Source organism: Oncorhynchus nerka, linkage group LG5, assembly GCF_034236695.1.
Source record: "Oncorhynchus nerka isolate Pitt River linkage group LG5, Oner_Uvic_2.0, whole genome shotgun sequence".
NCBI lineage: Eukaryota > Metazoa > Chordata > Actinopteri > Salmoniformes > Salmonidae > Oncorhynchus > Oncorhynchus nerka.
Window position 1 is genome coordinate 6,264,373 of NC_088400.1, and position 26,162 is coordinate 6,290,534.

General features: G+C 45.2%; 1 protein-coding gene across 1 annotated transcript in view; it reads right to left on the reverse strand.

Moving 5' to 3' along the window:
• LOC115125471 (tetraspanin-17) overlaps positions 1-26,162 on the reverse strand; it is a 59,471-nt gene that overhangs the window by 22,767 nt on the left and 10,542 nt on the right. Inside the window, exon 2 of the mRNA XM_065018285.1 lies at positions 19,407-19,457. Within this exon, the coding sequence (XP_064874357.1) occupies positions 19,407-19,457 (51 nt within the window). The remainder of the gene's footprint in view (positions 1-19,406; positions 19,458-26,162) is intronic.

Below are 26,162 nucleotides of genomic sequence, written 5' to 3' on the forward strand. Positions count from 1 at the left end.
GGCAAGAGAGAGGGGGTGTAGAGAGAGGGAGGGGAGAGAGGGGGTGTAGAGAGAGGGGGTGTAGAGAGAGGGAGGGGAGAGAGGGGGTGTAGAGAGAGGGGGTGTAGAGAGAGGTAGAAGAGAGAGGAGGTGTAGAGAGAGGGAGAAGAGAGAGAGGGGGTGTACAGAGAGGGTGGGGAGATGGCAAGAGAGAGGGGGGTGTAGAGAGAAGGAGAAGATTGAGAGAGCGAGAGATGAAGGTAGAGGTAGACAGAGAGAGAGCAGAGGACAGAAAGAGAGACTGAGGTTAGAGACAGAGAGGGGCAAAGAAAGCGAAGAATCCACAATGTTATTATCCAGACTGACATTAAAATATGTCATCTAATCTGTAGTTAGACATACCGCGCCCTAGATACAAAGACATAACTGTGGTAGTGGGTGGTGGTATTGGTTGTTGTGTGAGGGTCCGGTACACACAATGACAATTCACACAATGACAATTCCCCATATTTATAAGTAATGTCATTGTAATCTAAATGTAAATCTAAATGTAAAATTAGACTTTTCTATTTAGCCAGCCATAGCTGTTAACTAACAAGGTTCTTTATTATTGAGGGAGATCAGGGTAAAGTCACAGTGCTGGGCTGAACGGAGGTCAGGGTAAAGTCACAGTGCTGGGCTGAACGGAGGTCAGGGTAAAGTCACAGTGCTGGGCTGAAGGGAGGTCAGGGTAAAGTCACAGTGCTGGGCTGAAGGGAGGTCAGGGTAAAGTCACAGTGCTGGGCTGAAGGGAGGTCAGAGATCAGGGTAAAGTCACAGTGCTGGGCTGAAGGGAGATCAGGGTAAAGTCACAGTGCTGGGCTGAAGGGAGGTCAGGGTAAAGTCACAGTGCTGGGCTGAAGGGAGGTCAGGGTAAAGTCACAGTGCTGGGCTGAAGGGAGGTCAGGGTAAAGTCACAGTGCTGGGCTGAAGGGAGGTCAGAGATCAGGGTAAAGTCACAGTGCTGGGCTGAAGGGAGGTCAGAGATCAGGGTAAAGTCACAGTGCTGGGCTGAAGGGAGGTCAGAGATCAGGGTAAAGTCACAGTGCTGGGCTGAAGGGAGATCAGGGTAAAGTCACAGTGCTGGGCTGAAGGGAGGTCAGAGATCAGGGTAAAGTCACAGTGCTGGGCTGAAGGGAGGTCAGAGATCAGGGTAAAGTCACAGTGCTGGGCTGAAGGGAGATCAGGGTAAAGTCACAGTGCTGGGCTGAAGGGAGCTCAGGGTAAAGTCACAGTGGACATGGAAGCATTAAAATAGGTTACCTGAGAGATTGGAAAAATCTCTCCAAAAAAAGGCCTATTTTAAGTCTAAATTAAATTATCTGGTGACATACCTCCATATGACATTTGACATTCTTAAAATAAAACATTTAAAAAACATTTGACTGTAGTTTGGTGTCTTGAGCTACTACTGTCTACTGCTGCCTAATATTCCCCCCAGGCTACCCTGACATCAGTATGTATTATTCCATCCAGGCTACCCTGACATCAGTATGTATTTAACCCCTCCAGGCTACCCTGACATCAGTATGTATTTAACCCCTCCAGGCTACCCTGACGTCAGTATGTATTATTCCCTCCAGGCTACCCTGACATCAGTATGTATTATTCCCTCCAGGCTACCCTGACATCAGTATGTATTTAACCCCCCAGGCTACCCTGACTTCAGTATGTATTTATCCCCCAGGCTACCCTGACTTCAGTATGTATTTATCCCCCAGGCTACCCTGACATCAGTATGTATTTAACCCTCCAGGCTACCCTGACATCAGTGTGTATTATTCCATCCAGGCTACCCTGACATCAGTATGTATTTAACCCTCCAGGCTACCCTGACATCAGTATGTATTATTCCATCCAGGCTACCCTGACTTCAGTATGTATTATTCCCTCCAGGCTACCCTGACATCAGTATGTATTATTCCCTCCAGGCTACCCTGACATCAGTATGTATTTAACCCCCCAGGCTACCCTGACATCAGTATGTATTATTCCATCCAGGCTACCCTGACTTCAGTATGTATTTATCCCCCAGGCTACCCTGACATCAGTATGTATTTAACCCTCCAGGCTACCCTGACATCAGTATGTATTATTCCATCCAGGCTACCCTGACATCAGTATGTATTTAACCCTCCAGGCTACCCTGACATCAGTATGTATTATTCCATCCAGGCTACCCTGACATCAGTATGTATTTAACCCCTCCAGGCTACCCTGACATCAGTATGTATTATTCCCTCCAGGCTACCCTGACTTCAGTATGTATTTAACCCCCCCAGGCTACCCTGACATCAGTATGTATTTAACCCCTCCAGGCTACCCTGACATCAGTATGTATTTAACCCCTCCAGGCTACCCTGACATCAGTATGTATTATTCCCTCCAGGCTACCCTGACATCAGTATGTATTTAACCCCTCCAGGCTACCCTGACATCAGTATGTATTATTCCCTCCAGGCTACCCTGACATCAGTATGTATTATTCCATCCAGGCTACCCTGACTTCAGTATGTATTTAACCCCCCCAGGCTACCCTGACATCAGTATGTATTTAACCCCTCCAGGCTACCCTGACATCAGTATGTATTATTCCCTCCAGGCTACCCTGACTTCAGTATGTATTTAACCCCCCCAGGCTACCCTGACATCAGTATGTATTTAACCCCCCCAGGCTACCCTGACATCAGTATGTATTTAACCCCTCCAGGCTACCCTGACATCAGTATGTATTATTCCCTCCAGGCTACCCTGACATCAGTATGTATTATTCCATCCAGGCTACCCTGACATCAGTATGTATTTAACCCCTCCAGGCTACCCTGACATCAGTATGTATTTAACCCCTCCAGGCTACCCTGACATCAGTATGTATTATTCCCTCCAGGCTACCCTGACATCAGTATGTATTATTCCATCCAGGCTACCCTGACTTCAGTATGTATTTAACCCCCCAGGCTACCCTGACATCAGTATGTATTATTCCATACAGGCTACCCTGACATCAGTATGTATTTAACCCCCCCAGGCTACCCTGACATCAGTATGTATTTAACCCCTCCAGGCTACCCTGACATCAGTATGTATTATTCCATCCAGGCTACCCTGACTTCAGTATGTATTTATCCCCCAGGCTACCCTGACATCAGTATGTATTTAACCCTCCAGGCTACCCTGACTTCAGTATGTATTTATCCCCCAGGCTACCCTGACATCAGTATGTATTTAACCCCCCAGGCTACCCTGACATCAGTATGTATTATTCCATCCAGGCTACCCTGACATCAGTATGTATTTAACCCCCCAGGCTACCCTGACATCAGTATGTATTTAACCCCCCAGGCTACTCTGACATCAGTATGTATTATTCCATCCAGGCTACCCTGACATCCGTATGTATTTAACCCCCCAGGCTACCCTGACATCAGTATGTATTATTCCCTCCAGGCTACCCTGACATCCGTATGTATTTAACCCCCCAGGCTACCCTGACGTCAGTATGTATTATTCCCTCCAGGCTACCCTGACATCAGTATGTATTATTCCCTCCAGGCTACCCTGACATCAGTATGTATTTAACCCCCCAGGCTACCCTGACATCAGTATGTATTTAACCCCTCCAGGCTACCCTGACATCAGTATGTATTATTCCATCCAGGCTACCCTGACATCAGTATGTATTATTCCATCCAGGCTACCCTGACTTCAGTATGTATTTATCCCCCAGGCTACCCTGACATCAGTATGTATTTAACCCCCCAGGCTACCCTGACATCAGTATGTATTATTCCATCCAGGCTACCCTGACATCAGTATGTATTATTCCCTCCAGGCTACCCTGACATCAGTATGTATTTAACCCCCCAGGCTACCCTGACATCAGTATGTATTATTCCCTCCAGGCTACCCTGACATCAGTATGTATTATTCCATCCAGGCTACCCTGACATCCGTATGTATTTAACCCCCCAGGCTACCCTGAGATCAGTATGTATTATTCCCTCCAGGCTACCCTGACATCAGTATGTATTATTCCATCCAGGCTACCCTGACTTCAGTATGTATTTAACCCCCCAGGCTACCCTGACATCAGTATGTATTATTCCATCCAGGCTACCCAGACATCAGTATGTATTTAACCCCCCAGGCTACCCTGACATCAGTATGTATTTAACCCCCCAGGCTACCCTGAAATCAGTATGTATTATTCCCTCCAGGCTACCCTGACATCAGTATGTATTATTCCCTCCAGGCTAGCCTGACATCAGTATGTATTATTCCCTCCAGGCTACCCTGACATCAGTATGTATTATTCCCTCCAGGCTACCCTGACATCAGTATGTATTTAACCCCCCAGGCTACCCTGACATCAGTATGTATTTAACCCCCCAGGCTACCCTGACATCAGTATGTATTTAACCCCCCAGGCTACCCTGACATTAGTATGTATTATTCCATCCAGGCTACCCTGACATCAGTATGTATTTAACCCCCCAGGCTACCCTGACATCAGTATGTATTTAACCCCCCAGGCTACCCTGACATCAGTATGTATTTAACCCTCCAGGCTACTCTGACATCAGTCTGTATTTAACCCCCCAGGCTACCCTGACATCAGTATGTATTATTCCATCCAGGCTACCCTGACATCAGTATGTATTATTCCATCCTGGCTACCCTGACATCAGTATGTATTATTCCCTCCAGGCTACCCTGACATCAGTATGTATTATTCCATCCAGGCTACCCTGACATCAGTATGTATTATTCCCTCCAGGCTACCCTGAAATCAGTATGTATTTAACCCTCCAGGCTACTCTGACATCAGTATGTATTTAACCCCCCAGTCTACCCTGACATCAGTATGTATTTAACCCTCCAGGCTACCCTGACATCAGTATGTATTTAACCCTCCAGGCTACCCTGACATCAGTATGTATTTAACCCTCCAGGCTACCCTGACATCAGTATGTATTTAACCCTCCAGGCTACCCTGACGTCAGTATGTATTTAACCCCCCAGGCTACCCTGACATCAGTATGTATTTAACCCCCCAGGCTACCCTGACATCAGTATGTATTTAACCCTCAAGGCTACCCTGACATCAGTCTGTATTATTCCATCCAGGCTACCCTGACATCAGTATGTATTATTCCCTCCAGGCTACCCTGACATCAGTATGTATTTAACCCCCCAGGCTACCCTGAAATCAGTATGTATTATTCCCTCCAGGCTACCCTGACATCAGTATGTATTATTCCCTCCAGGCTAGCCTGACATCAGTATTCCCTCCAGGCTACCCTGACATCAGTATGTATTATTCCCTCCAGGCTACCCTGACATCAGTATGTATTTAACCCCCCAGGCTACCCTGACATCAGTATGTATTTAACCCCCCAGGCTACCCTGACATCAGTATGTATTTAACCCCCCAGGCTACCCTGACATCAGTATGTATTTAACCCCCCAGGCTACCCTGACATTAGTATGTATTATTCCATCCAGGCTACCCTGACATCAGTATGTATTTAACCCCCCAGGCTACCCTGACATCAGTATGTATTTAACCCCCCAGGCTACCCTGACATCAGTATGTATTTAACCCTCCAGGCTACTCAGACATCAGTCTGTATTTAACCCCCCAGGCTACCCTGACATCAGTATGTATTATTCCATCCAGGCTACCCTGACATCAGTATGTATTTAACCCCCCAGGCTACCCTGACATCAGTATGTATTATTCCATCCAGGCTACCCTGACATCAGTATGTATTATTCCCTCCAGGCTACCCTGACTTCAGTATGTATTATTCCCTCCAGGCTACCCTGACATCCGTATGTATTTAACCCCCCAGGCTACCCTGACATCAGTATGTATTTAACCCCCCAGGCTACCCTGACATCAGTATGTATTATTCCCTCCAGGCTACCCTGACTTCAGTATGTATTATTCCATCCAGGCTACCCTGACATCAGTATGTATTTAACCCCCCAGGCTACCCTGACATCAGTATGTATTATTCCCTCCAGGCTACCCTGACATCAGTATTTATTATTCCCTCCAGGCTACCCTGACATCAGTATGTATTATTCCCCCCAGGCTACCCTGACATCAGTATGTATTTAACCCTCCAGGCTACCCTGACATCAGTATGTATTTAACCCTCCAGGCTACACTGACTTCAGTATGTATTTAACCCCCCAGGCTACCCTGACATCAGTATGTATTTAACCCCCCAGGCTACCCTGACATCAGTATGTATTTAACCCTCAAGGCTACCCTGACATCAGTATGTATTTAACCCCCCAGGCTACCCTGACATCAGTATGTATTATTCCATCCAGGCTACCCTGACATCAGTATGTATTATTCCCTCCAGGCTACCCTGACTTCAGTATGTATTATTCCCTCCAGGCTACCCTGACATCCGTATGTATTTAACCCCCCAGGCTACCCTGACATCAGTATGTATTTAACCCCCCAGGCTACCCTGACATCAGTATGTATTATTCCCTCCAGGCTACCCTGACTTCAGTATGTATTATTCCATCCAGGCTACCCTGACATCAGTATGTATTTAACCCCCCAGGCTACCCTGACATCAGTATGTATTATTCCCCCCAGGCTACCCTGACATCAGTATGTATTTAACCCTCCAGGCTACCCTGACATCAGTATGTATTTAACCCCCCAGGCTACCCTGACATCAGTATGTATTTAACCCCCCAGGCTACCCTGACATCAGTATGTATTTAACCCTCAAGGCTACCCTGACATCAGTATGTATTATTCCATCCAGGCTACCCTGACATCAGTATGTATTATTCCATCCAGGCTATCCTGACATCAGTATGTATTTAACCCCCCAGGCTACCCTGACATCAGTATGTATTTAACCCCCCAGGCTACTCTGACATCAGTATGTATTATTCCATCCAGGCTACCCTGACATCCGTATGTATTTAACCCCCCAGGCTACCCTGACATCAGTATGTATTATTCCCTCCAGGCTACCCTGACATCAGTATGTATTATTCCCTCCAGGCTACCCTGACATCAGTATGTATTTAACCCCCCAGGCTACCCTGACATCAGTATGTATTATTCCATCTAGGCTACCCTGACATCAGTATGTATTTAACCCCCCAGGCTACCCTGACATCAGTATGTATTATTCCATCCAGGCTACCCTGACATCAGTATGTATTTAACCCCCCCAGGCTACCCTGACATCAGTATGTATTTAACCCCTCCAGGCTACCCTGACATCAGTATGTATTATTCCATCCAGGCTACCCTGACTTCAGTATGTATTTATCCCCCAGGCTACCCTGACATCAGTATGTATTTAACCCTCCAGGCTACCCTGACTTCAGTATGTATTTATCCCCCAGGCTACCCTGACATCAGTATGTATTTAACCCCCCAGGCTACCCTGACATCAGTATGTATTATTCCATCCAGGCTACCCTGACATCAGTATGTATTTAACCCTCCAGGCTACTCTGACATCAGTATGTATTTAACCCCCCAGGCTACCCTGACATCAGTATGTATTATTCCATCCAGGCTACCCTGACATCAGTATGTATTTAACCCCCCAGGCTACCCTGACATCAGTATGTATTATTCCATCCAGGCTACCCTGACATCAGTATGTATTTAACCCCCCAGGCTACCCTGACATCAGTATGTATTATTCCCTCCAGGCTACCCTGACTTCAGTATGTATTATTCCATCCAGGCTACCCTGACATCAGTATGTATTTAACCCCCCAGGCTACCCTGACATCAGTATGTATTATTCCCTCCAGGCTACCCTGACATCAGTATTTATTATTCCCTCCAGGCTACCCTGACATCAGTATGTATTATTCCCCCCAGGCTACCCTGACATCAGTATGTATTTAACCCTCCAGGCTACCCTGACATCAGTATGTATTTAACCCTCCAGGCTACACTGACTTCAGTATGTATTTAACCCCCCAGGCTACCCTGACATCAGTATGTATTTAACCCCCCAGGCTACCCTGACATCAGTATGTATTTAACCCTCAAGGCTACCCTGACATCAGTATGTATTTAACCCCCCAGGCTACCCTGACATCAGTATGTATTTAACCCCCCAGGCTACCCTGACATTAGTATGTATTATTCCATCCAGGCTACCCTGACATCAGTATGTATTTAACCCCCCAGGCTACCCTGACATCAGTATGTATTTAACCCCCCAGGCTACCCTGACATCAGTATGTATTTAACCCTCCAGGCTACTCTGACATCAGTCTATATTTAACCCCCCAGGCTACCCTGACATCAGTATGTATTATTCCATCCAGGCTACCCTGACATCAGTATGTATTTAACCCCCCAGGCTACCCTGACATCAGTATGTATTATTCCATCCAGGCTACCCTGACATCAGTATGTATTATTCCCTCCAGGCTACCCTGACTTCAGTATGTATTATTCCCTCCAGGCTACCCTGACATCCGTATGTATTTAACCCCCCAGGCTACCCTGACATCAGTATGTATTTAACCCCCCAGGCTACCCTGACATCAGTATGTATTATTCCCTCCAGGCTACCCTGACTTCAGTATGTATTATTCCATCCAGGCTACCCTGACATCAGTATTTATTATTCCCTCCAGGCTACCCTGACATCAGTATGTATTATTCCCCCCAGGCTACCCTGACATCAGTATGTATTTAACCCTCCAGGCTACCCTGACATCAGTATGTATTTAACCCTCCAGGCTACACTGACTTCAGTATGTATTTAACCCCCCAGGCTACCCTGACATCAGTATGTATTTAACCCCCCAGGCTACCCTGACATCAGTATGTATTATTCCCTCCAGGCTACCCTGACATCAGTATTTATTATTCCCTCCAGGCTACCCTGACATCAGTATGTATTATTCCCCCCAGGCTACCCTGACATCAGTATGTATTTAACCCTCCAGGCTACCCTGACATCAGTATGTATTTAACCCTCCAGGCTACACTGACTTCAGTATGTATTTAACCCCCCAGGCTACCCTGACATCAGTATGTATTTAACCCCCCAGGCTACCCTGACATCAGTATGTATTTAACCCTCAAGGCTACCCTGACATCAGTATGTATTATTCCCTCCAGGCTACCCTGACATCAGTATGTATTTAACCCCCCCAGGCTACCCTGACATCAGTATGTATTTAACCCCTCCAGGCTACCCTGACATCAGTATGTATTATTCCATCCAGGCTACCCTGACTTCAGTATGTATTTATCCCCCAGGCTACCCTGACATCAGTATGTATTTAACCCTCCAGGCTACCCTGACTTCAGTATGTATTTATCCCCCAGGCTACCCTGACCTCAGTATGTATTTAACCCCCCAGGCTACCCTGACATCAGTATGTATTATTCCATCCAGGCTACCCTGACATCAGTATGTATTTAACCCTCCAGGCTACTCTGACATCAGTATGTATTTAACCCCCCAGGCTACCCTGACATCAGTATGTATTATTCCATCCAGGCTACCCTGACATCAGTATGTATTTAACCCCCCAGGCTACCCTGACATCAGTATGTATTATTCCATCCAGGCTACCCTGACATCAGTATGTATTTAACCCCCCAGGCTACCCTGACATCAGTATGTATTATTCCCTCCAGGCTACCCTGACATCAGTATGTATTATTCCATCCAGGCTACCCTGACATCAGTATGTATTTAACCCCCCAGGCTACCCTGACATCAGTATGTATTATTCCCTCCAGGCTACCCTGACATCAGTATTTATTATTCCCTCCAGGCTACCCTGACATCAGTATGTATTATTCCCCCCAGGCTACCCTGACATCAGTATGTATTTAACCCTCCAGGCTACCCTGACATCAGTATGTATTTAACCCTCCAGGCTACACTGACTTCAGTATGTATTTAACCCCCCAGGCTACCCTGACATCAGTATGTATTTAACCCCCCAGGCTACCCTGACATCAGTATGTATTTAACCCTCAAGGCTACCCTGACATCAGTATGTATTATTCCATCCAGGCTACCCTGACATCAGTATGTATTATTCCCTCCAGGCTACCCTGACATCAGTATGTATTTAACCCTCCAGGCTACCCTGACATCAATATGTATTTCCCCCAGGCTACCCTGACATCAGTCTGTATTATTCCATCCAGGCTACCCTGACATCAGTATGTATTTAACCCCCCAGGCTACCCTGACATCAGTATGTATTTCTCCAACCCTGACATCCTCCCCCAGGCTACCCTGACATCAGTATGTATTATTCCCTCCAGGCTACCCTGACATCAGTATGTGTTATTCCCTCCAGGCTACCCTGACATCAGTATGTATTTAACCCCCCAGGCTACCCTGACATCAGTATGTATTATTCCATCCAGGCTACCCTGACATCAGTATGTATTTAACCCCCCCCAGGCTACCCTGACATCAGTATGTATTTAACCCCTCCAGGCTACCCTGACATCAGTATGTATTATTCCATCCAGGCTACCCTGACTTCAGTATGTATTTATCCCCCAGGCTACCCTGACATCAGTATGTATTTAACCCTCCAGGCTACACTGACTTCAGTATGTATTTATCCCCCAGGCTACCCTGACATCAGTATGTATTTAACCCCCCAGGCTACCCTGACATCAGTATGTATTATTCCATCCAGGCTACCCTGACATCAGTATGTATTATTCCCTCCAGGCTACCCTGACATCAGTATGTATTTAACCCCCCAGGCTACCCTGACATCAGTATGTATTTAACCCCCCAGGCTACCCTGACATCAGTATGTATTATTCCATCCAGGCTACCCTGACATCAGTATGTATTATTTCCTCCAGGCTACCCTGACATCAGTATGTATTTAACCCCCCAGGCTACCCTGACATCAGTATGTATTATTCCATCCAGGCTACCCTGACTTCAGTATGTATTATTCCCTCCAGGCTACCCTGACATCAGTATGTATTATTCCCTCCAGGCTACCCTGACATCAGTATGTATTATTCCATCCAGGCTACCCTGACATCCGTATGTATTTAACCCCCCAGGCTACCCTGACATCAGTATGTATTATTCCCTCCAGGCTACCCCGACATCAGTATGTATTATTCCATCCAGGCTACCCTGACATCAGTATGTATTTAACCCCCCAGGCTACCCTGACATCAGTATGTATTTAACCCCCCAGGCTACTCTGACATCAGTATGTATTATTCCATCCAGGCTACCCTGACATCCGTATGTATTTAACCCCCCAGGCTACCCTGACATCAGTATGTATTATTCCCTCCAGGCTACCCTGACATCCGTATGTATTTAACCCCCCAGGCTACCCTGACATCAGTATGTATTATTCCCTCCAGGCTACCCTGACATCAGTATGTATTATTCCCTCCAGGCTACCCTGACATCAGTATGTATTTAACCCCCCAGGCTACCCTGACATCAGTATGTATTATTCCATCCAGGCTACCCTGACATCAGTATGTATTTAACCCCTCCAGGCTACCCTGACATCAGTATGTATTATTCCATCCAGGCTACCCTGACTTCAGTATGTATTCATCCCCCAGGCTACCCTGACATCAGTATGTATTTAACCCTCCAGGCTACCCTGACTTCAGTATGTATTTATCCCCCAGGCTACCCTGACATCAGTATGTATTTAACCCCCCAGGCTACCCTGACATCAGTATGTATTATTCCATCCAGGCTACCCTGACATCAGTATGTATTTAACCCTCCAGGCTACTCTGACATCAGTATGTATTTAACCCCCCAGGCTACCCTGACATCAGTATGTATTATTCCATCCAGGCTACCCTGACATCAGTATGTATTTAACCCCCCAAGCTACCCTGACTTCAGTATGTATTATTCCATCCAGGCTACCCTGACATCAGTATGTATTATTCCCTCCAGGCTACCCTGACTTCAGTATGTATTATTCCCTCCAGGCTACCCTGACATCAGTATGTATTATTCCATCCAGGCTACCCTGACATCCGTATGTATTTAACCCCCCAGGCTACCCTGACATCAGTATGTATTATTCCCTCCAGGCTACCCTGACATCCGTATGTATTTAACCCCCCAGGCTACCCTGACATCAGTATGTATTATTCCCTCCAGGCTACCCTGACATCAGTATGTATTATTCCCTCCAGGCTACCCTGACATCAGTATGTATTTAACCCCCCAGGCTACCCTGACATCAGTATGTATTATTCCATCCAGGCTACCCTGACATCAGTATGTATTTAACCCCCCAGGCTACCCTGACATCAGTATGTATTATTCCCTCCAGGCTACCCTGACATCAGTATGTATTATTCCATCCAGGCTACCCTGACATCAGTATGTATTTAACCCCCAGGCTACCCTGACATCAGTATGTATTATTCCCTCCAGGCTACCCTGACATCAGTATTTATTATTCCCTCCAGGCTACCCTGACATCAGTATGTATTATTCCCCCCAGGCTACCCTGACATCAGTATGTATTTAACCCTCCAGGCTACCCTGACATCAGTATGTATTTAACCCTCCAGGCTACACTGACTTCAGTATGTATTTAACCCCCCAGGCTACCCTGACATCAGTATGTATTTAACCCCCCAGGCTACCCTGACATCAGTATGTATTTAACCCTCAAGGCTACCCTGACATCAGTATGTATTATTCCATCCAGGCTACCCTGAAATCAGTATGTATTATTCCCTCCAGGCTACCCTGACATCAGTATGTATTTAACCCCCCAGGCTACCCTGACATCAATATGTATTATTCCCTCCAGGCTACCCTGACATCAGTCTGTATTATTCCATCCAGGCTACCCTGACATCAGTATGTATTTAACCCCCCAGGCTACCCTGACATCAGTATGTATTTAACCCCCCAGGCTACCCTGACTTCAGTATGTATTATTCCATCCAGGCTACCCTGACATCAGTATGTATTTAACCCTCCAGGCTACCCTGACTTCAGTATGTATTTATCCCCCAGGCTACCCTGACATCAGTATGTATTATTCCCTCCAGGCTACCCTGACATCAGTATGTATTATTCCCCCCAGGCTACCCTGACTTCAGTATGTATTATTCCCTCCAGGCTACCCTGACATCAGTATGTATTATTCCCTCCAGGTTACCCTGACATCAGTATGTATTTAACCCCCCAGGCTACCCTGACATCAGTATGTATTATACCATCCAGGCTACCCTGACTTCAGTATGTATTTAACCCCCCAGGCTACCCTGACATCAGTATGTATTTAACCCCTCCAGGCTACCCTGACATCAGTATGTATTTAACCCCCCAGGCTACCCTGACATCAGTATGTATTATTCCATCCAGGCTACCCTGACATCAGTATGTATTATTCCCTCCAGGCTACCCTGACATCAGTATGTATTTAACCCCCCAGGCTACCCTGACATCAGTATGTATTATTCCATCCAGGCTACCCTGACTTCAGTATGTATTATTCCCTCCAGGCTACCCTGACATCAGTATGTATTATTCCCTCCAGGCTACCCTGACATCAGTATGTATTATTCCATCCAGGCTACCCTGACATCCGTATGTATTTAACCCCCCAGGCTACCCTGACGTCAGTATGTATTATTCCCTCCAGGCTACCCTGACATCAGTATGTATTATTCCCTCCAGGCTACCCTGACATCAGTATGTATTTAACCCCCCAGGCTACCCTGACATCAGTATGTATTATTCCATCCAGGCTACCCTGACATCAGTATGTATTTAACCCCCCAGGCTACCCTGACATCAGTATGTATTATTCCATCCAGGCTACCCTGACATCAGTATGTATTTAACCCCCCAGGCTACCCTGACATCAGTATGTATTTAACCCCTCCAGGCTACCCTGACATCAGTATGTATTATTCCATCCAGGCTACCCTGACTTCAGTATGTATTTATCCCCCAGGCTACCCTGACATCAGTATGTATTTAACCCCCCAGGCTACCCTGACATCAGTATGTATTATTCCATCCAGGCTACCCTGACATCAGTATGTATTTAACCCTCCAGGCTACTCTGACATCAGTATGTATTTAACCCCCCAGGCTACCCTGACATCAGTATGTATTATTCCATCCAGGCTACCCTGACATCAGTATGTATTTAACCCCCCAGGCTACCCTGACTTCAGTATGTATTATTCCATCCAGGCTACCCTGACATCAGTATGTATTATTCCCTCCAGGCTACCCTGACTTCAGTATGTATTATTCCCTCCAGGCTACCCTGACATCAGTATGTATTATTCCATCCAGGCTACCCTGACATCCGTATGTATTTAACCCCCCAGGCTACCCTGACATCAGTATGTATTATTCCCTCCAGGCTACCCTGACTTCAGTATGTATTATTCCATCCAGGCTACCCTGACATCAGTATGTATTTAACCCCCCAGGCTACCCTGACATCAGTATGTATTATTCCCTCCAGGCTACCCTGACATCAGTATTTATTATTCCCTCCAGGCTACCCTGACATCAGTATGTATTATTCCCCCCAGGCTACCCTGACATCAGTATGTATTTAACCCTCCAGGCTACCCTGACATCAGTATGTATTTAACCCTCCAGGCTACACTGACTTCAGTATGTATTTAACCCCCCAGGCTACCCTGACATCAGTATGTATTTAACCCCCCAGGCTACCCTGACATCAGTATGTATTTAACCCTCAAGGCTACCCTGACATCAGTATGTATTATTCCATCCAGGCTACCCTGACATCAGTATGTATTATTCCCTCCAGGCTACCCTGACATCAGTATGTATTTAACCCCCCAGGCTACCCTGACATCAATATGTATTATTCCCTCCAGGCTACCCTGACTTCAGTCTGTATTATTCCCTCCAGGCTACCCTGACATCAGTATGTATTTAACCCCCCCAGGCTACCCTGACATTAGTATGTATTATTCCATCCAGGCTACCCTGACATCAGTATGTATTTAACCCCCCAGGCTACCCTGACATCAGTATGTATTTAACCCTCCAGGCTACCCTGACATCAGTATGTATTTAACCCTCCAGGCTACCCTGACATCAGTATGTATTTAACCCTCCAGGCTACCCTGACATCAGTATGTATTTAACCCCCCAGGCTACCCTGACATCAGTATGTATTATTCCATCCAGGCTACCCTGACATCAGTATGTATTTAACCCCCCAGGCTACCCTGACATCAGTATGTATTTAACCCTCCAGGCTACCCTGACATCAGTATGTATTTAACCCTCCAGGCTACCCTGACATCAGTATGTATTTAACCCCCCAGGCTACCCTGACATCAGTATGTATTATTCCATCCAGGCTACCCTGACATCAGTATGTATTTAACCCCCCAGGCTACCCTGACATCAGTATGTATTTAACCCTCCAGGCTACCCTGACATCAGTATGTATTTAACCCTCCAGGCTACCCTGACATCAGTATGTATTTAACCCTCCAGGCTACCCTGACATCAGTATGTATTTAACCCCCCAGGCTACCCTGACATCAGTATGTATTATTCCATCCAGGCTACCCTGACATCAGTATGTATTTAACCCCCAGGCTACCCTGACATCAGTATGTATTTAACCCTCCAGGCTACCCTGACATCAGTATGTATTTAACCCTCCAGGCTACCCTGACATCAGTATGTATTTAACCCTCCAGGCTACCCTGACATCAGTATGTATTTAACCCTCCAGGCTACCCTGACTTCAGTATGTATTTAACCCCCCAGGCTACCCTGACATCAGTATGTATTTAACCCTCCAGGCTACCCTGACATCAGTATGTATTTAACCCTCCAGGCTACCCTGACATCAGTATGTATTTAACCCTCCAGGCTACCCTGACATCAGTATGTATTTAACCCTCCAGGCTACCCTGACTTCAGTATGTATTTAACCCCCCAGGCTACCCTGACATCAGTATGTATTTAACCCTCCAGGATACCCTGACATCAGTATGTATTTCACTGATACAGTGATATATGTGCATGCAAAGAGCAAACAACAAGCTGCACAAGAACTCACTATTGTAATGGTCCAGGTTACGAAGTGGCTCAGTGACTCGTGTTTGCATCTCAATGTGAAAAAAACTGTTTGCATGTTCTTCACAAAGAGGGCAACAGATGCTACTGAGCCAGATGTCTATGTGTCAGGGGAGAAGCTCCAGGTGGTATCCGGTTTTAAGTACCTTGGCATCATACTTGATTCCAACCTCTCTTTTAAAAGGATGTGAAAAAGGTAATTCAAATAACCAAATTCAACCTAGCTAATTTCCAATTTATACGAAATTGTTTGACTACAGAGGTAGCAAAACTGTACTTCAAATCTATGATACTCCCCCACTTAACATACTGCTTGACTAGTTGGGCCCAAGCTTGCTGTACAACATTAAGACCTATTCAGTCTGTCTACAAACAGGCTCTCAAAGTGCTTGATAGGAAGCCCAATAGCCATCATCATTGTCACATCCTTAGAAAGCATGAGCTCTTGAGTTGGGAAAATCTTGTGCAATACACCGACGCATGTCTTGTATTCAAGATCCTTAATGGCCTGGCTCCCCCTCCACTCAATATTTTTGTTAAACAGAAAACCCAGACATATGGCAGCAGATCCACAAGGTCTGCCATGAGAGGTGACTGTATAGTTCCCCTAAGGAAAAGCACCTTTAGTAAATCTGCATTCTCTGTGAGAGCTTCCCATGTCTGGAATACACTGCCATCAGACACACATAACTGCACCACATATTACACTTTCACAAAATGCTTGAAGACATGGCTAAAGGTCAATCAGATTTGTGAACATGGTCCCTAGCTGTGTGTTGCCGCTTTCCATGTTGTCTGTTGTCTGTAGCTTGTGAGGTGTGGAAACACTTTGTTGCTTTTATGAATTTTGTCTTGCTGCCTTTAGTTCTATGTTGCTCTGTCTGTATGCTACGTCTTGCTTGTCCTATGTTGCTATGTCTTGCTTGTTCTATGTTGCTATTGTCTATATTGTAATTGTTTTTAATAACCTGCCCAGGGACTGCGGTTGAAAATTAGCCGGCTGGCTAAAACCGGCACTTTTACTGAAACGTTGATTAATGTGCACTGTCCCTGTAAAAATAAAAAATAAACTCAAACTCAACCCTCCAGGCTACCCTGACATCAGTATGTATTTAACCCCCCAGGCTACCCTGACATCAGTATGTATTATTCCATCCAGGCTACCCTGACATCAGTATGTATTTAACCCTCCAGGCTACCCTGACATCAGTATGTATTATTCCATCCAGGCTACCCTGACATCAGTATTTATTATTCCCTCCAGGCTACCCTGACATCAGTATGTATTATTCCATCCAGGCTACCCTGACATCAGTATGTATTTAACCCCCCAGGCTACCCTGACATCAGTATGTATTATTCCATCCAGGCTATCCTGACATCAGTATGTATTTAACCCCCCAGCCTACCCTGACACCAGTATGTATTTAACCCCCCAGCCTACCCTGACATCAGTATGTATTATTCCCTCCAGGCTACCCTGACATCAGTATGTATTATTCCATCCAGGCTACCCTGACATCAGTATGTATTTAACACCCCCAGGCTACCCTGACACAGTAAGTATTATTCCATCCAGGCTACCCTGACATCAGTATGTATTTAACCCCCCAGGCTACCCTGACATCAGTATGTATTATTCCCTCCAGGCTACCCTGACATCAGTATTTATTATTCCCTCCAGGCTACCCTGACATCAGTATGTATTTAACCCCCCAGACTACCCTGACATCAGTATGTATTATTCCATCCAGGCTACCCTGACATCAGTATGTATTATTCCATCCAGGCTACCCTGACATCAGTATGTATTATTCCCTCCAGGCTACCCTGATATCAGTATGTATTATTCCCTCCAGGCTACCCTGACATCAGTATGTATTATTCCATCCAGGCTACCCTGACATCAGTATGTATTTAACCCCCCCAGGCTACCCTGACATCAGTAAGTATTATTCCATCCAGGCTACCCTGACATCAGTATGTATTTAACCCCCCAGGCTACCCTGACATCAGTATGTATTATTCCCTCCAGGCTACCCTGACATCAGTATTTATTATTCCCTCCAGGCTACCCTGACATCAGTATGTATTTAACCCCCCAGGCTACCCTGACATCAGTATGTATTATTCCATCCAGGCTACCCTGACATCAGTATGTATTATTCCATCCAGGCTACCCTGACATCAGTATTTATTATTCCCTCCAGGCTACCCTGACATCAGTATGTATTTAACCCCCCAGGCTACCCTGACATCAGTATGTATTATTCCATCCAGGCTACCCTGACATCAGTATGTATTATTCCATCCAGGCTACCCTGACATCAGTATGTATTATTCCCTCCAGGCTACCCTGATATCAGTATGTATTATTCCATCCAGGCTACCCTGACTTCAGTATGTATTATTCCCTCCAGGCTACCCTGACATCAGTATGTATTATTCCCTCCAGGCTACCCTGACATCAGTATGTATTATTCCATCCAGGCTACCCTGACATCAGTATGTATTATTCCCTCCAGGCTACCCTGACTTCAGTATGTATTTATCCCCCAGGCTACCCTGACATCAGTATGTATTTAACCCCCCAGGCTACCCTGACATCAGTATGTATTTAACCCCCCAGGCAACCCTGAGATCAGTATGTATTTAACCCCCCAGGCAACCCTGAGATCAGTATGTATTATTCCCTCCAGGCTACCCTGACATCAGTATGTATTTAACCCCCCAGGCTACCCTGACATGAGTATGTATTTAACCCTCCAGGCTACACTGATATCAGTATGTATTTAACCCCCCAGGCTACCCTGACATCAGTATGTATTTAACCCCCCAGGCTACCCTGATATCAGTATGTATTTAACCCCCCAGGCTACCCTGACATCAGTATGTATTTAACCCCCCAGGCTACCCTGACATCAGTATGTATTTAACCCCCCAGGCTACCCTGACATCAGTATGTATTTAACCCCCCAGGCTACCCTGACATCAGCATGCTATTCCCCCAATTCAAATAGCATCTACAGGTGCTCAGATAAGAGAGTTCCAACAATACCTGACACAGATCAATGCAAAATATTCACAAGAAAAGTCCGTTCGACCATGGTGAAAAATTATATTTTCTTCTACTGTTAGCCAAACAACCAGAGAAAAGCAGCATGTTTGCTATTTATTTATTTATTTTTAAAGATATTTTGTTTAGAATTTGGACTATCCGGATACCTGAAAAAATGTAATGAAAATATTTGACGAATAAATGTTTCTTACCTTCTCGGCCCATGCCCACAGTCCTATGCCCAGGAAGGCTGCTCCCAGTAACTGTTGAATAAAACACAGAAACAGAAGGTTACCTGACATACAAAACACTACACATATTCCATCACAGTAAACTGACTGTACACATATACACTACATTAGCGAAAGTATGTGGACACCTGCTCGTCAAACATTTCATTCTAAAATCATGGGCATTAATAAGGAGTTATTAATGGTCCCCCCCCCTTTGCTGCTATAACAGTCTTCTCTCTTCTGGGAAGGCTTTCCACTAGATGTAGGAACATTGCTGCTATAACAGCCTCCACTCTTCTGGGAAGGCTTTCCACTAGATGTAGGAACATTGCTGCTATAACAGCCTCCACTCTTCTGGGAAGGCTTTCCACTAGATGTTGGAACATTGCTGCTATAACAGCCTCCACTCTTCTGGGAAGGCTTTCCACTAGATGTTGGGACATTGCTGCTATAACAGCCTCCACTCTTCTGGGAAGGCTTTCCACTAGATGTTGGAACATTGCTGCTATAACAACCTCTACTCTTCTGGGAAGGCTTTCCACTAGATGTTGGAACATTGCTGAGGGGACTTGCTTCCATTCAGCCACAAACATTAGTGAGGTAGGGCACTGATGTTGGGTGATGAAGCCTGGCTCGCAGTTGGCTTTCCAATTCATTCCAAAGGTGTTCGATGGGGTTGAGGTCAGGGCTCTGTGCAGGCCAGTCGAGTTCTTCCACAAAACCATTTCCGTACAGAACTCGCTTTGTGCACGAAGGCATTGTTATACTGAAACAGGAAAGGGCCTTGCACAAACAGTTTCCACAAAGTCGTCTAGAATGTCATTGTATGTTGGGCGCAGGTAGCATTCTCCTGGCATCTGCCAAACTCAGATTCGTCCATTGGATTGTCAGATGGTGAAGCATGATTCATCACTCCATAATCCAATGGTGGCGAGTTTTACACCACTCTAGCCGACGCTTGGCATTGAGCATGGTGATCTTAGGCTTGTGTGCGGCTGCTCGGCCATGGAAACCCATTTCATGAAGCTTCAGACGAACAGTTCTCGAGCTGACGTTCCTTCCGGAGGCTGTTTGGACCTCAGTAGTGAGTGTTACAACCGAATAGAGAAGATTTTTACGCTCTTCAGCACTCGGCGGTCCTGTTATGTGAGGTTATGTGGCCTACCACTTCTCGGCTGAGCCGTTGTTGCTCCAACATGTTTGCACTTCATAATAACAGCACTTACAGTTGACTGGGGCAGGTCTAACAGGGAAGACATTTTGCAAACTGACTTGTTGGAAAGGTGGCATCCTATGATGGTGCAGCGTTGAAAGTTACTGAGCTCTTCAGTAAGGTCATTCTACAGCCAATGTTTGTCTATGGAGATTGCATGGCAGTGTGCTCAATTGTATACACTTGTCAGCAACGGGTGTGGCTGAAATAGACGAATACACTCATTTGAAAGGGGTGTCCACATACTTTTGTATATATAGTTGTTAGCAGTTGATGTTACACTTCAGTAACACAGACCCCAAAGAAAATCAGAGGGAGACAAATAGGTTTATTCAAAGAGAACAGTATAGTCAAGTAGAGTATAGTTCAGTACCGTAGAGTTCAACACAGTACAATAGAGTATAGTTCGGTAGGGTAGAGTATAGTACAGTACTGTATAGTTCAATACCGTAGAGTCCGATACAGTACAGTAGAGTTCAACACAGTACAATAGAGTATAGTTCGGTAGAGTAGAGTATAGTACAGTGCCGTAGAGTTCGGTACACTACAGTAGAGTCCGATACAGTACAGTATAGTTCAGTACAGTAGAGTCCGATACAGTACAGTATAGTTCAGTACCCTAGAGTTTAATACAGCACAGTAGAGTCCGATACAGCACAGTAGAGTTCAGTACCGTAGAGTTTAATACAGTACAGTACTGTATAGTTCAGTACCGTAGAGTCCGATACAAGTACAGTAGAGTATAGTTCAGTACCGTAGAGTCCGATACAAGTACAGTAGAGTATAGTTCAGTACAGTAGAGTTTAATACAGCACAGTAGAGTTCAGTACCGTAGAGTTTAATACAGTACAGTAGAGTTTAATACAGTACAGTAGAGTTTAATACAGTACCGTAGAGTTTAATACAGTACCGTAGAGTTTAATACAGTACAGTAGAGTCCGATACAGTACAGTACTGTATAGTTCAATACCGTAGAGTCCGATACAGTACAGTACTGTATAGTTCAATACCGTAGAGTCCGATACAGTACTGAATAGTTCAGTACCGTAGAGTCCAATACAAGTACAGTAGAGTATAGTTCAGTACCGTAGAGTCCGATACAGTACAGTAGAGTATAGTTCAGTACAAAAGGACATTAACGCTTGTCTGGTTGCCTGAGAAGCAGTTCACACGGATGTTCAGTTGATGAAACCAATGCTGCATACATCGGTTGTAAAACAATCTCTGAAGCGCTCACAATTGGCCAGGATTCTCCTCTATTCAGTACTGGCCAAGTAATTCTGACAAAGTAAAAAAATATTCTTAGAAAAGCATAATTGATAAGAAACTCCAATGCTGTCAAGATCTCCCCTGAACACTGAATATTTATAAATAGATAAACATCTCAGTTGGCTACCTCACCCACCTGGTTCACTGAATGAGGAATTATTTTAAAAGACATATCAAGCATTTGGTTGTAATGTCTGGTCCAATTTGTAAGTCGCTCTGGATAAGAGCATCTGCTAAATGACTTAAATGTAATGTAAATGGGTGAGCAGGGAGGCCAACCATCCTCCAGGAGAGATACTGGGTGAGCAGGGAGGCCAACCATCCTCCAGGAGAGATACTGGGTGAGCAGGGAGGCCAACCATCCTCCAGGAGAGATACTGGGTGAGCAGGGAGGCCAACCATCCTCCAGGAGAGATACTGGGTGAGCAGGGAGGCCAACCATCCTCCAGGAGAGATACTGGGTGAGCAGGGAGGCCAACCATCCTCCAGGAGAGATACTGGGTGAGCAGGGAGGCCAAGCATCCTCCAGGAGAGATACTGGGTGAGCAGGGAGGCCAAGCATCCTCCAGGAGAGATACTGGGTGAGCAGGGAGGCCAACCATCCTCCAGGAGAGATACTGGGTCAGCAGGGAGGCCAACCATCCTCCAGGAGAGATACTGGGTGAGCAGGGAGGCCAACCATCCTCCAGGAGAGATACTGGGTGAGCAGGGAGGCCAACCATCCTCCAGGAGAGATACTGGGTGAGCAGGGAGGCCAACCATCCTCCAGGAGAGATACTGGGTGAGCAGGGAGGCCAACCAACCTGGTTGAGAGAATGCCAAGAGTGTGCAAAGCTGTCATCAAGGCAAAGGGTGGCTACTTTGAAGAATCTCAAATCAACACTTTTTTGGTTACTACATGATTCCACGTGTTATTTCATAGTTTTGGTGTCTTCACTATTATTCTACAATGTAGAAAATAGTCCAAATAAAGAAAAAAAATCCTGGAATGAGTAGGCGTGTCCAAACTTCTGACTGGTACTGTACGTCTACGATAGGTTCAGATTTTGTCCAGTCCGGTCTGTCAATATCCACTGGTGTCCGGTGTCGGTGCTCAGTGGGTGAGGATGCTGGTTACAGTGAATGGAAAGAGGGTGCTCATGGGTAGGTGTCAGTCAAATCTGGGAGAGGTGACATTAACGAGAGCGAGCGCGAGAGGCTGTTCAGACAAATTGTTTTAAAAAGGGAATGTGGCACTTTATCTAGAGTCAAATGAACTCGTGGATACCATTTATATTGACAAACCAAATAAACCAAAACAAAGGCAAAGTCTTCTCATGCTTTGTGATTTCAAAAGAGCCTTCGACTCAATTTGGCATGAGGGTCTGCTATACAAATTGATGGAAAGTGGCGTAGGGGGTAAAACATACGACATTATAAAAGCCATGTACACAAACAACAAGTGTGCGGTTAAAATGGGCAAAAAACACAAATTTCTTCACACAGGGTCGTGGGGTGAGACAGGGATGCAGCTTAAGCCCCACCCTCTTCAACATATCTATTAACGAATAGGCACCTGACAAGGCTAAATGGATTTTTATTGATGTATTATATTAAGTTAAAATAAGTGTTAATTCAGTATTGTTGTTATTATTACAAATAATAAAATATAAAATAAAAATCGGCAGATTAATCGGTATCGGCTTTTTTGGTACTCCAATAATCGGTATCGGTGTTGAAAAATCATAATCGGTCGACCTCTACTCAGGAGTACACCAGAGTGAGTCCAGGTGAGGTATTAGCTGGAGATCAGACGTTAGTGTAGTCCCATCAAACTAATCCAGTGGGATTAGCGAGATAGAAACGCTCACTCAACTGCTCTCTCTCTCTACCTCTCTTTCTACATCGCTCTCTCCCTCCATCTCTCTCTCGCTCTCCCTCCATCTCTCTCGCACTCCCTCCATCTCTCTCTCTCGCTCTCCCTCCAGCTCCCCCATCTCTCTCACCCTCCCTCCATCTCTCTCTCGCTCTCCCTCCATCTCTCTCTCGCTCTCCCTCCATCTCTCTCTCCCTCCATCCAGCTCTCTCTCGCGCTCCCTCCAGCTCTCTCTCGCGCTCCCTCCAGCACTCTCTCGCGCTCCCTCCAGCACTCTCTCGCGCTCCCTCCATCTCTCTCACGCTCCCTCCATCTCTCCCCATCTCCATCTTTCTCCATCTCGCTCTCTCTCTCTCCCCATTTCCACCTCTCTCTCCCCATCTCCACCTCTCTCTCCCCATCTCCATCTCTCATGTTTGGGTGTATGTATCATAATCACACTGCGGCTAGGGATTCCATCCTATCTCCATGTGGACAGTAGGATTATAGACAGTTGGGGGAGAAGCTCTCCTTAATCCATATGATCCTGTTAACCTACGCTTCAGAGTGTGAGTGTGTGTTAACCTCAGTTTACCCAACCTTAACCCTAGGCTACACAACCAGTCCCATGCTCATCTCAGTGCTTTAAATAAACTAGGGAAGGGCCTACATACTAGACACTTTCATCAACAGATGAATGAATGACCTTTCAAAGCCAACCACTTCCATTGGTTATATACTCTGCTGATGATACGACACACAAAAAGATTCACACATTCCCAATTCGCCACATCTCATACTGTGTAATCAACGTAGGGCCTATCAAACGAGTGGATGTGTTATCTGGGTTGCAACAAACCACACAACTGCCTTTCCCAGGGACTAGACTACATTAAGATATTTACAGAGTTGTATAATGTTATAGTAGAGACCTGATATTTACAGAGTTGTATAATGTTACAGTAGAGACCATAAGGTTCATGCAGATAACATTCAGGCTGCTCAGAAACTCTGGGCCTCCATCTTCTTAACCATCTGGTAATTACAACCCTGTAAGGTTCGCAGAACATCTGAGAAGTGGAGTGAAAAACGTGATTAATTACGACGTGGATAAGAGACAGTCAGCTAATTTTTTGATAAATTAAATGGACCAAAATGCCCTTGCCGATAGTTCTGTTTGAAGAAAATTTGTTCAGAGATGAAATGACTTACAATCGTAAATTAACAATTATACACACTAACTTCATCATTCAAACAAATGTTATGTTTTTACAAAAAAAAAACGCGACCCACCAGCTGAGAATCGCTGAGCTAGACAGGTAGGTGTTATTTCTGGAAGTCAACAACTAGCCAAAATTACCATTAGAAAGAAATCTGGAGGCCTAGTAGGTCTCAAGTTAGCTAGCCTACTTCCTTCTAGGTCTAGCAGTTAGCCTAGAAGCATATTGGATGACTGTCGTTCATATTCCATTCACCCAGTTCAATGTAACATGGATAAGTTTAGGATACTAAATGATAACTTTAATGTTCCCTATACCCATAAGGTTGCTACAACCTAGACTACAAAAGGAGTTTCTATTGGACAAATTCAAAGATGTCCCGTCTCCTTCTGTTTAAGAAACATTTGCAATAAAAATCGGAGGAATGAATGCACCCGAAGCACCACACACACAGTTCAAATCAAATTGTATTGGTCACATGCGCCGAATGCAACAGGTGTAGCCTCTACAGTGAAATAATAACTTACGTCCCAACAAAGCAGAGTTGAAAAAAATATACATTCTTTGAGTTAAAAGGAAATAGTATAAAAATTACATGGCTATATACAGGAAGTACCAGGTAATAACATGGTTATATACAGGAAGTACCAGGTAATAACATGGTTATATACAGAGAGTACCAGGTAATAACATGGTTATATACAGGAAGTACCAGGTAATAACATGGTTATATACAGGGAGTACCTGGTAATAACATGGCTATATACAGGGAGTACCTGGTAATAACATGGCTATATACAGGGAGTACCAGGTAATAACATGGCTATATACAGGGAGTACCAGGTAATAACATGGCTATATACAGGGAGTACCAGGTAATAACATGGCTATATACAGGGAGTACCAGGTAATAACATGGCTATATACAGGGAGTACTAGTTAATAACATGGTTATATACAGGGAGCACCAGGTAATAACATGGCTATATACAGGAAGTACCAGGTAATAACATGGCTATATACAGGAAGTACCAGGTAATAACATGGCTATATACAGGAAGTACCAGGTAATAACATGGTTATATACAGGGAGTACCAGGTAATAACATGGCTATATACAGGGATGTAATAACATGGCTATATACAGGGAGTACCAGGTAATAACATGGCTATATACAGGGAGTACCAGGTAATAACAT